Source organism: Diadema antillarum, unplaced genomic scaffold, assembly GCF_040938485.1.
Source record: "Diadema antillarum isolate AM-2024a unplaced genomic scaffold, OU_Dant_1.0 seq00000182_RagTag, whole genome shotgun sequence".
Classification (NCBI taxonomy): Eukaryota; Metazoa; Echinodermata; class Echinoidea; order Diadematoida; family Diadematidae; genus Diadema; species Diadema antillarum.
Genome location: NW_027271249.1, coordinates 60947 through 76560, shown reverse-complemented (window position 1 = coordinate 76560; position 15614 = coordinate 60947). Strand labels below are relative to the sequence as shown.

General features: G+C 38.6%; 1 protein-coding gene across 1 annotated transcript; it reads right to left on the bottom strand.

The window, feature by feature from the left end:
* Positions 1 to 360: 360 nt before the first annotated feature.
* Positions 361 to 13115, bottom strand: LOC139728504 (spermine synthase-like). Its single transcript, XM_071639441.1, has 8 exons — positions 12928 to 13115; positions 10519 to 10694; positions 8481 to 8635; positions 6611 to 6700; positions 3658 to 3769; positions 3013 to 3092; positions 1046 to 1161; positions 361 to 460 (listed from the first exon to the last, which is right to left on the bottom strand). Exons 1-8 carry the CDS (start codon positions 13113 to 13115, stop codon positions 415 to 417), a joined length of 963 nt encoding a protein of 320 aa, XP_071495542.1. The 3' UTR covers positions 361 to 414.
* Between the last annotated feature and the right edge of the window lie 2499 nt (positions 13116 to 15614).

Below are 15614 nucleotides of genomic sequence, written 5' to 3'. Positions count from 1 at the left end.
TCAGGCCTGATATATTTGTATAACATTGCAGGTTCCTCACCTCCACTGTCTGGGATTTGATGGTAACGGGTCACATAGTACTAATTCCAATGAGGTTAATCTAGTAAAATACTGTCAAACCTGTCAATAGCAGCCATCCTAGGGAAAGAAATAAAGTGACCGTTATTGACAGGTGGCCGCTGCAGACAGGGTCATAAAGATGGCTTTTCCTCTTGAAAAGGGGGGGGGGGGAGCTATTTTTAGTGGCAGTTAATAGCAGGTGGCCACTATAGACAGGTGGCTGCTATATAAGGCAGGTTTGACTGTACCCGCTCAAACCAATAGTATGGTTGGAATGAAGGTAATCATACCCTGCAATCTCTGATACAAAGAACATATTATAATGCGACTGCGCTTGTCAGGTCAACGCTGGCCTCAACTTGGGCTTCCATTGTTCTTCCAGACTTCATAGAATATCCACCTGTAGTCCCATGGGGGAAAACATTGGTAAGAGTGAAGGAAAGCTTTTAACTTGCTATCACAAGTAAAAGGTGCAAGTTCTAAGCAACATTAAAGGGTGCAACCCAAGTACAATAGGGATTTCCAAAAGCAACTGCAGAAATACAAGTATCAATAGAAAACATCAGTGAAGTTTGAGGGAAAATTGGACAATCTGTTCAAAAGTTATGAAATTTCAAAGCTTTTGTATCACTGTTGCAGGGTAAGAAGACTAAAATTTTTTGATGTCACAGTTGGACAATGACATAAAATTGCATTAAACAACATATGAAAAGTATGTAAGTAATCAGTACTGTTATCAATGGACACAAGACAGTGATACTGAATAATGTTACACAGTCTGGGAAATTTGAGAATCAATCCAACAGAAACTCTGCAAAACTATGCATCCTTACCATTTGTAGGTGTGCAAATACAATATTATTTTTTTTAATGCCCTCAAAACAAAAGGCATGAATTCATGTAAAACACTGATCAAGGTGAAGTGAATGGGGTACGGAATGCAGAATACGCACTCCGAACCCTAGTGGTCGGCTAAAAAGGATACATCTCCAGGTAGGACGGCACACATATGCTTTCCTTCCTGAAAGACACCGGGCATTTGAGTGTGCGTAGCTGCTCTTCGTACATCTGTAGAGCTGACTTGTTGTTGGCTGCATTTCCCTGGGAAGAGGACAGGATGGGGAAGGAGCGTCCAGTTTACGACGACGACAGAATCAAAACATGAGATCAATCTAACTGGCTGCTTGTCACTTTAAAGGGATCGTATAATTTTGGTTGAGACCTAAATTTCAGGTTTCTGACATTATCTGGTGAGATAATGAGAAACCTCTTATGAAATACGAAAGAGCATGTGATTCCATGAGGAATTCAACATTTAATTGATGAAAATTGGTTTTGAAATGGCTGAGATATCCAAAACAGAGCGATTCCAATAAAGTGTGGGACCAACACTTTAGTACGATCACTTTGTTTTACTTTGTTTTTGAATGTTTCAGTCATTCTAAACCCAATTTTCATCAAATTAACTTTGAATTCCTCTTAAAATGTTATGCTCTGTACTATTTCATAAGTGTTTTCTTGGTATCTTGCAAAAACTTTAAAGCGCAATTCTCATCTCCACAATACAGCACTATCCCTTTAAGTTTTACAGGAATAGGGATAAGAAACCCAACAAATTAAAAAGAAATCATGCTATTCACTAGCTGCCTGTAATGTTAAGGAAGCAATGATAACAAAATCAAGAATTCACACAATTCAAACAGCGGCTCATCAAACACGGAAAGGAGCAACACAGTGCCACAATGAGAAATTATTTATATGGACAGGCCATAACGCAAAAAATAAAGCATCGTCAACAGTGCCATCACAATCAAGAAATCACATTATTTTGCTGGATGGCGATGGTACAGAAACCAGGAATTAAAATCATTGAGTTGAATATAAGACATTGTTTTCACTGACTGCTCACTGTGCAAAAGGTTTGAAGGTAACCACTTATACATGATGGCAGTCAGCGTTCCACTGGGCAACTAAAGAGAGTTGAATCATTATCAGGGCAATTCCCCCACTCCTCACTGGTTAGTGATAAAGTTAGAGTAAAGATTAGGTATAGGGTTAAGTTTAGAGTTAGAGTTGGTTTGGGGTTAGGTTTAGGTGCTTAGGGTTAGAGTCAGGGGAAGGGTCTGGGGTATTTGCCCAGGGGGTAATTGCCCTAGACCTGTACCACGGTGTACATTCTATCACATTATCATCTGCATGGGGCACTGTGACGTTGTGAATAAGACTCCTTACTTTCAATCGGAGGAACCGAGTTCAAATCTAGTTCAGTGCTCACGTCATTGCATAAGATGTTTTTACCCAGCAGGTTCCTCTTGGCCCATGTGTATAAATGGGCACCTGAAAATGCGAGGATAATAATAATGGCAGGGCCCTCCAGTAGAACAGTGTCAACACTGAAGAGGCTACCCTGAACGAAAAAGACCATACATCATCATCATCGTCGTGATCATCATCGTCGTCGTCGTCACTGTCGTCGCCATCATCATCTTCATCATTGTCGTCGTCATCGTCATCGTCTCCATCATTGTCATCATCATCATCATCTTCATCACCATCATCATCATCATCATTATAATTTGTCCGTTGAGAATGATAATGGCGTTAAGATGCTACTAAAGCCATAGTGTTTGAGTTACCTTAATGCCCTTCTCATTCTCACCTGACAAATTATGTACCATAACATTACCATGTTGCAGCTGCTGTCAGTCCATCTATCAATGCTGGTAAATGGCAGTGTTTGATACAAAGGCACACATTATTAACCCCTTGAGGACGAGTCCCGAGTATACTCCGGCAAGAGTCTACGGGATATGCGTGTTGTAGCAAAATTAGCCCGTCCTCAATAATGGGTAAAGACAAAACAGATGAGAAATGAGGAGCAGAACAGAAGGGAGAATGGGAGAAGCAGGGGGGCAGAGCATAACAAGGATGAAACTTAAGGGCCTACTGTACCTGAGTGTAATATTTGCCAGTTGATTTCAGAAGTTGCATTGAAAGATCCAGGATGAGGTGAAGGAATTCCCACTGTGATCCTGCAGTAAAAAAACAGTGTAATGTATTCTGTTCATCTACAGTTCTGAGGAAAAGCACCAAAAAAAAGCACACAAAAACAAAACAAAACAAAACAGCCAAACAAAAACAAAAAAGAAATTTAAACAAAAAGCAGGTGGAAAATTGCTCACTATATCAAATTGTTCAAATACTGGATACGCCGAATATTTAACGAGGTTTCTATTTTTGCAAATTTCGTGAGTCTGGTGCTATTCGCAAATTTCAAGACACGCGAAAATATTGATTCTGATCCCGATATGAATATGACGTGCATGCGTACATTTCTTCATTTAGTGCTGTACTCTGCATTTGCAAAATTAACCACTTGCAAAATCGTCAGGAAGTCCAGATTCATGAAAAATCAGACTTGCTATTATATGGCGTATACAGTATATGTATCTGGCAAGAATGGGATAAATATAATTGAAACTGTGACCACTTTGGGGGATATTGTTTCTTTTCTGTGGCTCAAACTCATATGCTTCATTCATTCCAATCAAAATGGAGAGAGATGCTTCAAGCAGAGGTGTCAAGTCACATCTATACCTCTTGGCTCAGTGGTGACTGGGATCGCCGTGAGGTCATTGATGATGAAATCGAACGTCTTCCCCTCTGCGATGTACTGTTGCATGATGGGAATACAGTCGGCCACTATCACCTGCATGGGATAAATATCACATATCACAATCAACAAGAATGAACATCAAAGATATCAAAGGTGGCACATTCAGATTTGTACAGACTCTAAACTGTAGTTGGTAACATCCTGCACCTTTAATCTCTACTCCTGCAAGCAGCAACTCACACACCTCACCTCTACTCAAGGCATAAAATGGCAATGTTAAAGGGGTATTCCACACGATTTTCACAATTTTACATCATGTGGTACATAAATTGACAGCTCCATGTATAGATTTGTGGACTCTATTGTGGTCCTTGAGCAGAAAAACGATACTCGGAAAAATCTTAAGCAAATTACACTGAACAGTGTTGATGACATAGGAGCCTCACATATTTCAGAAATGTAGCAGTGTAATTCCATTACAATACCACTTGCTTAACAAGTTCACCTGTGTAGAATGTATGCATGCCTTCTTCTTTTGTTCTGCTTCCTTGAGCCCCAACTCATGCATTCTTATGATGAGGCTGCCATGTCATCATCCTTGTTCATTGCAATTTGTTGTAAATTTTGAAAACATTCTTATTCCTCAACTCAATCACTATACTGTATACGTCGAAGATTTCGTGAGATTTTTATTTTCGCAAATTTCGCGAATTGGGTGCTACTCGCGAAATTAAAGACACGCAATAATATTGACTCTGATCCTGAAGTGAATGTGACGTACGCATGTACATTTCTCCGTTCAATACAGGACTCCATGATCGCGAATTTAACCACTCGCGAAATCGTCGTGAATTCCCGATTCGCGAAAATTTAGACTCGCGAAATATATGGCGTATACAGTAAATTCTGAAACTCTGTACTCAGTATGACTAATTTATAGTTGTTCAAATGTAAAAGTCTGAAAATCATCTGGAGGTCTCCTTTAAATAATGACATACATGTATGTGATGATGACAAGACACCAACATTAGATTAGTACAACATTGAATGAAAGTTATTTCCACCTTATCTTCTTCTTTTTTTTTCATATGAAATCACCGCATGAACTTTCTGTGCACACTCATCTGACTGAAAGTATAAATCACTATCAAAGTTCAACACTATAAGCATTTTGTCAGTCATAAAAGCCCCCCTGGCAACTTCACTTGAGCAAAAATTCATTACAAATAGATGATACACTGCAATGGACCAAAATGTACAAACAATTTTCACAGTCAACTGCGATTTGTTACAACACAGGCTCACAGAATCACATGACTGGAAGGATTAATCCCTGTTGCACTGATACACGAGTCTGGAATGGGATAATGTCAACTGGACAAGAAAAAATGGACAAAACATCACATAATCTAAAGCAAAGGTCATTACATTATAGTACTAGACCTGTGTTACAAAAAATATTTCCCACTTTTGATCCTTAATGGTTCAAAAACTATACACTAGATAACACTGACATTGATATGGGCAATAGCTGAATAGTGTACAATTTTGTTAGAGGTAAATTTAGAAATGAAAGCATTAATCAGTTTCATTAAATTCAAGATTTATATTTTTAAGTTAGGGTTCAGATTTTGCTCTATTTACAACCTTCTGTACAGAACTTAAACTTTGCACAGAGGTCAATTGTTGTATATGGGAATGCGTGATTAACACCCAGACAATGGTCCTAAACAATGGCCAGGGTTTGAATGCTCTATAAATGAGCACATCTTCATGAGAAACTCCACTATCACAGTTGAATAGTCTTTATTCATCCTGAAATGTAGTGTATGCAAGCACATGAAAACATGTACTTACTTTTTTTCATGTGCATGCATTTTACCCTTCACCATGAAGTCAGACTAGCAGTGCCCAGGGCAATTCATCATTAATTATTGATAAAGCATTCATGTGCCTTGGAGCAAGAGACCAGAAGCCTAGTCAGCAGAGCTCTGAAAAGGTGGTATTCGTGGTATTCATGTCCATTGTTCATGGTCATTGTAGCACACACTCACATACACATCATTGGTACCTGTGTTAAGTTCAATTTTGTACAGAAGGTTCAAACTTGCCCAAAATCTGGAACTTAACTTTAAAATCAATCATGGATTTAATGAAACTTATCCATGCTTTCATATTTAAACCACCTCCAACTAAACTGTATACTATTCATCATCCAGCTATTACTCATATCAATGGCATTATAATCTGATAAATAGTTTTCGAACTATTAAGGATCAAAAGTGGGAAATGTTTTTGTAACACCTACTAGTACACTTGTATATTTAGCTGGGATTTCACAAGCTACCCACTTCACGTTTGCTTCAGTTTCTTATCATCACTGGCTTATGAACAACACTTAAAGGAGACCTCTGGATGACTTTCAGGCTTTTACATTTGAACAACTATAAATATATTAAACTGAGTACAGAGTTTCAGAATCTATAGTGATTGGGGTGAGGAATAAGAATGTTTTCAAAATTTATGACAAATCACAATGAACAAGGACGACGACATGGCAGCCTCAAAAGCTCAAGGAAGCAGAACAAAAGAAGGCTTGCATATATTCTACACAGGTGAACTGGTTAAGCAAGCGGTATTGTGATGGAATTACACTGCTGCATTTCTGCAATATGCGAGACTCCTATGTTATCAACACTGTTCACAGTGTAATTTGCTTAAGATTTTTCAGAGTATTGGTTTCTTTGCTCAAGGACCACAATAAATTCCACAAATCTATATATGGAGCTGTCGATTCATGTACTCCATGATGTGAAATTATGAAAATCGTCTGGAATGCCCCTTTCATGTCAACATGGATTCAAGTCTCTTCATTGCTCATTTCACCCAAAGAAGTCCATACAAAGTCAATGGTAAGGATCGAAAAAAAATAACCTCGTAATTCTCTCCTTTCAGCTGATCCATGGAGTCCTGGCAGATTCCTCGGAGGTGCTTCACGGCCGCATCGATGACTACCTGGTCGATGTGAGGTCAAAGGTCAAGGACAAAATATGCATCCACATGAAGAATGACTTCAGCAACTGCCTCTGAGATATGGCAACTGCCATGGAGGGGTTTTTTAGCTCACAAACCCAGTGCTAGTATGCAAGAAGTTAAGATTACCAATTCTGGAGAAAGCAGTGGTACATGTAGCTAGACCTCATGTATCAAAAGTTTCCACCAAATTAGTCTGCAACTTTCCACCAATTGCACAGTAATAGATCTATGAATTAATAATGCCTTCATTGCTTGATTGATTGAGTGATAAACTAATTGATTGACAAATTGATATATTGATTGGCTTTGATGTTATCATTCCCTCTAGGAACTTTCACAATGGATTACAAAATCATATCACAATCAATCTGCATCAAAGCTGTGGGAATACTCTCCCCATGTTTATCAGGCAGTCTGTACCCACAAACTCACTTCAAAAGAGCTCTCAAAACAAATCTACTTTAAATCCAATCTTAAGCTCTGCACAGATACATTGTATAGTGTGCATGTGTATGCATATTTGTATGCACATAAAATTGTGCACATATGTACCATATGTATGCCTGTGTTTACTGATTGTATGGCATCCAAATGATGGATCTATAAAGGTTGGTCACAATCTGATGCACAGTAAAAATAACTGTTTGGAAGGCAAAAAGTCAGATGTAGTTTAATAATAGGAAAATCACATGAAACAAGCATGCTAAATCAAATTTCATTTACATGTACTCTGTCTCATTTTGGATAGTGAATATTATACTAAATGGCAGCTCTGCTTATGGGGTAAAGGGCAATTACCCCCTGGGCAATTACCCCAGACCCTTCCCTTAAACCTCACCCTCATCATAATCCTGAACCTAATCCTAACCTTAATCTTTAATCTAACCTTATCACTAATCAGTATTTAGCGCTGCTTCGTAATTGATGTGTGCAAGCTGCTCTGTAGACGCTACTAGCAAAACATTTTGAAGTGTGCACAATGCAAACTGGCGTACTGCACTCAAAGCCCATCGTATAGTTGCATACTGCATGTGTCGGGAACAACATATCATACTCAAGTCATCACTGCTTCCGGGACCCTTTTTTGTAATGTTCAAGGGGTCATTCACAATCTATACATACATTTGTACGTAGTTCTCATGGACATTTTTCTTCATACCAGCTGTGTTCAACATTTTCGTAAGAGGTTGTGTTAGCAATGCTTAACCCGTTGAGGACGGTTTGATTTTGCTACAACACGCAATTCCCATAGACACCTGCCCGAGTATACTCGGGACTCGTCCTCAACGGGTTAATGAAAAGCAAAGCCTATGTTACGTATATGAATATGAACAGAGCGAAAGCAGCAATATTAGTAGAAGGCATCAGGGAAAGTTTAATAGGAAAATTTGACTATGGATTCATAATTAATGAATTTTAAAAGTCTCGGTGCCATCATCACTGGTAAGAAGACCAGCTACTACTGTTCATGATGTCATTTTGGACAGCAATATAAAGAAAATATACTGAGAATTCCACAAAATGTAATTTTTATATCATTTACCATTAGGCATTATTAATATTCCCCATCAAGTGCTATGGCAAAAAAAAAAAAAAAAAAATTGGAAGAACACCTATCATTGTTTTGCTAGACTCTACCCTACCCTTTAAAAAAGACAAAAGGAAAAATGATACTTGGTGAGAATCTTTGTAAAAATGATAAGACTTTAAATATTTGAGAGCTTACTCCAAGAGTTGAATATAAATGTGATTACAGCAAAAAGGATATTTCAACCATAATGATGAATTTTGGGTTCTCTTTGCGCAACTCATGTAGAATTCCACCGTCACCACCTCCTAAAATAAGGACGTCCTTTCCTGCATAGTTTTCTCGTCCATTTCCAGTGATGGCTCGTGTGTAAGCAATATCACTTTCAGCTAAGTCTGCATTTTATGGGGAAAAAAGGACAAAGAAAGCTCGGACAAATAACAAATAATGTATAAGCCGAATATTTTTTATTTTCACGAATTTCGCGAGTTGGGCGCTATTCGCGTAATCAAACACACACGAAAATATTGACTCTGATCCCGATGTGAATGTGATGTACGCGTGTACATTTCTCTGCTCAGTACAGGACTCCACGGTCGCGAATTTAACCACTCGCAAAATTGTCGGGAATTCCCGATTCGCGAAAATTTAGACTCGCCAAATATATGGCGTATGCAGTAAGAACTTAAGCCTTGGTTTCCAACAGCTCTGACAAGGACCTAACTCTATCTGTCATGCACCAGTCTATGCGAATCCTCTATCAATGGCCAATGCGCTAGAAAATTATGATTGACAACATTATGATTGATACGAATCAGTATTAACATTATTATTACATTATTATCATTTCTTAATACTGTATACGCCATATATTTAGCGAGTCTAAATTTTCACAATCGTGGAGTATCATAGAATGGGTAGCGAGAATCCTGCAATCTCATTGGTCGAGAGCTGTGTTTATTTATACTGGCTGCACGCCGAGTCACAGTGGTGAACATGTTATCGCGCACTTGTAGCAAGAGTACGCGCACTTGTAACAAAGGTTCGCGCATTAAGCAAGCGTTCACGCACTCAGTACGAGATGCCTATTGGCTATAACAACCATGCATCAGTTTTTACTGATGCATGGTTCTGAAGAAAAACCATGCGTCCAGTAAAAACTGATGCATGGTTTTCGGGCTCTCATCAATGACAAGCCAAAAGGAAATGCATCCGGTAAATTTGTCATCTGGTAACATGACAGAAAAATGGGTTTTGGGCAAGAAAATTACCCATTCTATAAAACAGATGATGCACATGTCTTTTCGTGCGTCAGTCGGAATATAGTGTCCATGTAGTAACTATGGAATTTAGCCTAAACCCACTCGGCTTCACCTCGTGGGTTAAGCATTCCATAGTAACCTTATACACACAATTCCGACTGACGCACTCAGACCTGTGCGTCATTTGTATACTGTCCTGAACAGAGAAATGTATGTGTACGTCACTTTCATATCGGGATCAGCGTCATTATTTTTGTGTGTCTTTCATTTCCCGAATAGCACCTGACTCGCAAAATTTGCAAAAATAAAAACCTTGAGAAATATTTGGCATCATATACAGCATTTGTTCTTCATTTCATCAACAGGAATTTACCACAGTATGCAAAAATCTGTGATTTTCTATTAAAGCAAAGGATGTCACTTCTGTGTAGAATGACTAAAATATCTTTATATACTTATTTGTGCCATGTGTACCAGTACTCATTTACCCACAGCCTTGGTGTATATGTCCTAATTATCTTATTATCGTTAAAGTAGATTAAAGTTGAGTAGATCAGTCATCATTATTAGTGGTAAAGTAGTGTTACAATTTATTTTCATTTTTGTTCTATCATCACTATCATTACTACCACTATCATAATTATCAATAATCAGCAGTATTTGCATTATTTGAATTATTGTACTTACTACTCTCAATATCATTTTGCTTCGAAACAGAATATAAGCAATATAGAAACAATACTGCTTCGTGGCAAGTTTACAACACAATGTCTGAACCATGCACCATGCACTTTGAATAACAAAAGGACAGGGGCACGATGACTACTGGTGCATGTATGTTTTGTCTATCCCAGTGTAAACCTACTTCTAAATACAAAAAAGAAAGAGAATATCTTCTATTCAGGAAAAAAGCACTGTCTGTGAAATTTTTTGATGACGTGTACACTGTATGCTACAGATTGTACCGGTATGAGCTCTCAAAATCTAATTCAGTCAATTTTTTAGGGGGAACTTACTCGGATCTCCATCCAAGATTAGCATGTTGCCATACTGAGGGGAGTGCATGATTTTCACATTCTGGTACTCCGAGTCAGCCTCGAACGTTGTTCTGTCAAAGTCGTACTGCACAAGCCTCCTGTCTGCCGTGGGGATGTAGCAGTCGATCTTCGCGCCCCTCTGAATTTCAGGAAATCTGAGGGAATATCGGAAAAAATAGCCAAGGCAAATTTTATTAGGGATTGTAAGTGAAGTTTTCCATTTCCCCCATATAGGCACTAAAGACACTGACCAGGCAGTAGAATTTTAACACCATTTTAAAACCATATGGCCCATATCACTTTAAATAATGAAGTAATGCATCCACTTAAAAAAATATTCTAGTTGGCAGCTCTTCATTCACATAAAATACATGCACAGATATGGGCAGCATGGAAAGGCACAAGTGGTGGTTGAAGGTAACCAATCATCAGTGCAGCAGCTGTGTGCGGGCACAAACTTATGGTAAGAAATAAATGTTTAAGAGCACTACTATGTACCACACTGGCAAAATGTTCTCCCACACAATAATTGATTTACATATGATCTTTCAAACTATAGCATTGCCTTCCAACAAAGCTAGAACTATCACTGAAGCAGCTCCAGCAGCTCAGACTCCCATGAAAAAGAATTGAACCAGGGTTTGTCAGTACAAACACAAAGGGCGTTTTGCACAAATACATTTAGATCTTCATACATAGTATACCAAATTTGACCATATGACTGCCTTTGACTTGTGGCAGCTATGAGCCTCCGTACTGGTGTTCTGCATAGACCTCTGCTGGCAATCCCCGCAACTCACCCGGAACAAGTTCTGAGCATGCCCAAATAAAACTTTGCTGCAGGTAAGTCTGACTTGCGTGCGCACCTTAAAAAGGTAACTACGGGTGAGAAATGTGCTAGGTACTGTCGACTGTGTGTCATCTGCGGGGACCTCCCGGTAGCAAGTCCCCCGCAAGTCACAAGCAAGGCTTGCCAGGGAAGGTGTGAGCATGATCAAAACCTGTTCCGGGTGAATCGCAGGGATGCCCGCAGAGGTCCACGCAGAACACCAGTACGGGACTCGTATCGGCCGCACCTCGCAGGTAATTCCCTTGCAGGCAACACGCAGTTGTAACGTAGGTACTTCACAGTGCCCGTATGTCATCAGTAACGAGAACGTACAAAGTAGCACGCATTCAGCAGGTATTAAAGAAGCACACGAAATTAGCCTAAACGCTTGTCTGCCCGCAGAAAATTATCCTGAGTGCTGAAAAATCCCTACACGTAACAAGCCCTGGAAAGGTGTGACAGGGCCTTAATAGGGGGATGAGAATTACATCACAGCTCTCACACATTCTCACCATCTCTCCCGATATGGGGCATCCTCCTTTCTTGAGCCAACCCTCCCGGGCTCTTCCATCACCCGTCTCTTCCACATTTTGACTGGATAAGGAGACTACTAGAGTTCATGATGTCATTTGTGGACAATAATATAAAGAAAATATTAAGAGAATTCCACAACAATTCATTTTTCATGAAAATTAAACATTCCATCTACTTGATACTGACATTATGTTAAGGGTAGTAATCATTCCCCCTGCTTTCTGAAAGGTGCTAGTCAAGTGCTTTTTAATTACGCTGGGAAAGTGAAAGCATGTTGAATTTTCTTTGTATTTTCTTAATATTGTTGACCACACATGATGTCATAAACTCAAGTAGTCTCCTTATCCAGTGGTTCCAACACCAAAACTTTTGAAATTCGTGACGTTTGCATCGATTGTCCGCTTTTCCTCAAACTTTCACTGATGTGTTCTACTAATGTTCCTTCTTTGAATTCACTCAATCCACACTTCTCCTTTATGTTTGGGTTTCCTTTGAATGGGAAAGCTACAATTATTTTGCTTACATGGTCAGTGTGTACTTATTGTCCAGGGTTGGGAGGCATGACTTTGGCAGACACAACACCAACAGAAAATTATAATTTACTCAAAAAAAAAAAAAAAAAAAAAAACCTATGGAACACACCACACCTATTCAATCACAACGCAACACAAGCTACATGTACATGTGTGAGGAATATCCTCGCAAAGCAAAGCTTTAATTGCATTGTGGCATTTTTTGGTGATTCGATAGATCGGTTCAGGAGGGTTTGTGCGTTTGAGCAAAACATGTAAACCTGGGCCCCGTTTGATAAAAGTTGTTATCAGTGACAAGTTGTGATAGTTGTTATAAGCTATTGAAATCCATGCATCTGATTGGCTGAGAGCAAATTTGTCACAGAAATGTGGCAGTTGTTACTGATGACAAGTTTTATGAAAAGGGGCCCCGGTATGCCAGCGACTGTATCAGGTGTGGAACATGGAACATAAAGAGAGTCATAATAATGAATGAACGGAGTAGCTCCTTACAGTTTGCACTGCGTGGGATGTAGCACCTTCTCAACCTCTTCCTTGAATGTCTGCATGTCCTCATTGTCGAGGATTGGGCCAACAATAGAGGGCGTCTTCTCCGTGGTGGTCTCCCGCTGGTACTGGAGGCAGAGAGTGAGCAGGTCTGGGCTGTATCCACTGAAGACTGCACTCCTAAAACAGGACATGAGACATGGCTGGACTACAAATTGTGCTACATGAATTGAATCTGGCTCAATTTTTCTCTCAATAAGTCAAAGGCTGAACTACAATATTTGGCAAGTTTTCAATATTAGCAAAGTGGATCAAATAGTGGAAGTACTGTGATCAAGTTGGGTCAGTATTAGATCTGATCTCCCAATAAATATCACCCATCGTGCAAGAAAATTCTGAAATGGTATCTATGTTCAAACATTTAATGTCAAAAGGAAAACTTGAGTACAGGAAGTCATAAAATTTCAAGTTTTTGAAGCATGTGATTTGTTCAAACTACAATTTTTCACTTCAATTTTACAAACTAAATGTCTGACTTACTTACATATACCTTCCTCTACAATATACCAGCTTACAAAAGGAATCTATTTTCAGGGTCACAGTATAGAGCCTAGAGGCATACAAACTGTACACAATAACTGAAGGTAATGTGAATTACAACTCAACTATAAAGCTAGGCTACAGTGCGACAGCAGAATGTCCATGCAGATCATACACTTAAATACATAATTTACCATTTGCAAATGAAACAAAAACCCAGCATTAGTGTGTCAACATAGTTCTAAAATGTGAGCTAGGCAAAGAAACAACCAATGCAAAAATTTGTACACATAAGTATTTTTCATAATCAATGTCAAGCATTGTTAAATGTTTAAGATTTGAACAATAGATACAATAGAAATGTTTCCAGACTATTTAAACCGTCTACAGTTATGGTTTAATGAGAAAAATTGTGATATTTCTTTACGTTATAGGCTCTATTGCAAAACTTTTATATGGTAGGATGTTTTGTGATACAACTGACCTACACATATAATATGCATGAGAGTGATATCTTGAACATTTTTTAAATCACTGCTCCCAAACAGGACCTTAATACTTACCTTGCTCTTTCACTTCCAACATAGCAGAGAGTGAAGGTTCCTTTGCTGCTGCTGAAATATTGCCCATTCCAGAAACGCCAATTGAAGAAAGTACCTCCCCCAATTGTGTCCGTACAGTGCTGTCTTGACAACCTGCAATAAAGTGAAAAGAATTTAAAAGCAAAACACAACTAAATAAACAACAAAATTAGGATTTCCAACTGCATTTGTAGTTGATATTTTGTTTTGAAGCACTTAAATTTCTACTTTGTTACTTCTGAAAATACTGCTGCAATATTGTGTATGATGTGCTCCAGAAGCTATGCATGTAGTAGCTCCCTGTGTTTTTATTGTCATGAATCAGATTTTGCAATGACAATATTACGATTCACATTTGAAAAATCAGCAAGTGAAAACTTTACTACAAAAAACTGCAATGTGTAGTCCCATAGTGATCCAAATTAGTACATCATGGGATTTTCTCTTGAAAAGGAAAACACTTATACATCTCACTACATTTATACAATTGGGGGATCAAAGGAGTCAAGCCTGTAAAGTTATTGAAGGTCATCCAAGGGAGGCAAAAATAGTGGCAACCATCAACAGCAGGTGGCCACTATAGACAGGTGGCCAACTAAGGCAGGTTTGGCTGTATGGCATATAAATAAGCATGACTATGTATTCACTATGGAAACTACAATGTAAATGATGAAATATCAAGAGTATGAAATATTTGTTTTGTACACTGTTGTGCACAGTCAAGAATATACAGGATGATGATACACTTAATAGTACCGGTATCAAAACAAGAGCACTGCAGAGGTACACATTGTACATCGATCAGATTATGTGACCATGCATCACAAAACCAACAAAAAGTCGTGCCCCTTAACCTGTTGAGGATGAGCCCCCAGTATACTTGGCAGGTGTCAATGGGAAATGAAAAGGAAAAGGATAAGGTGTTTTATTCATTAATATCCATTGCAGCCCAGAGGCTGACTTACAGACAAACATAGAGGACCATGAATACATCAAAAATAAACACAAACACAGTGTAACAATGAATAGAACAACAAAAAATCAGTCTCATTAACCATTGCACAATGCATGTTGTGGCAAAATCAAACCATCCTAATGTATTAATTTTACATTAGGACTCAAAAGGGGTGAAACAGGTCAACCAAGTCAATCAATAGTTTTTTTCATATTTTCTGTAGAGCTTCTCTTCACCTACACTATTTGTAAGTTTCGGATCATACAGTAAATGGGAAAGTGTGTTTTTAGCAGTTTTTCTACAACCCTTTTCAGTAAAGTAGAGAGATCAGGTATGTGTTAGAAGCCCTTTATCATTTCTTGAAAATCCTGTAAATACATGCTAGAATGTGTTACATCATTGTATTAGAGCAGGCTCAATTTCACCTTAATCTGATAATCCCTTCATTGTTGCTGTTCCTGAGGCTTAGATTCCCCCCCCCCCTCTTTTTTTTTTTTTTTTTTTTTGGGGGGGGGGGGCAAATAAAGAGCATGACTAGACCCTGTACTTCAGAGCCTCTTTTCAACAATGTGCGATTTCTTTCCAATAATGCAATATCTAGATAGGTTAGGAGAATC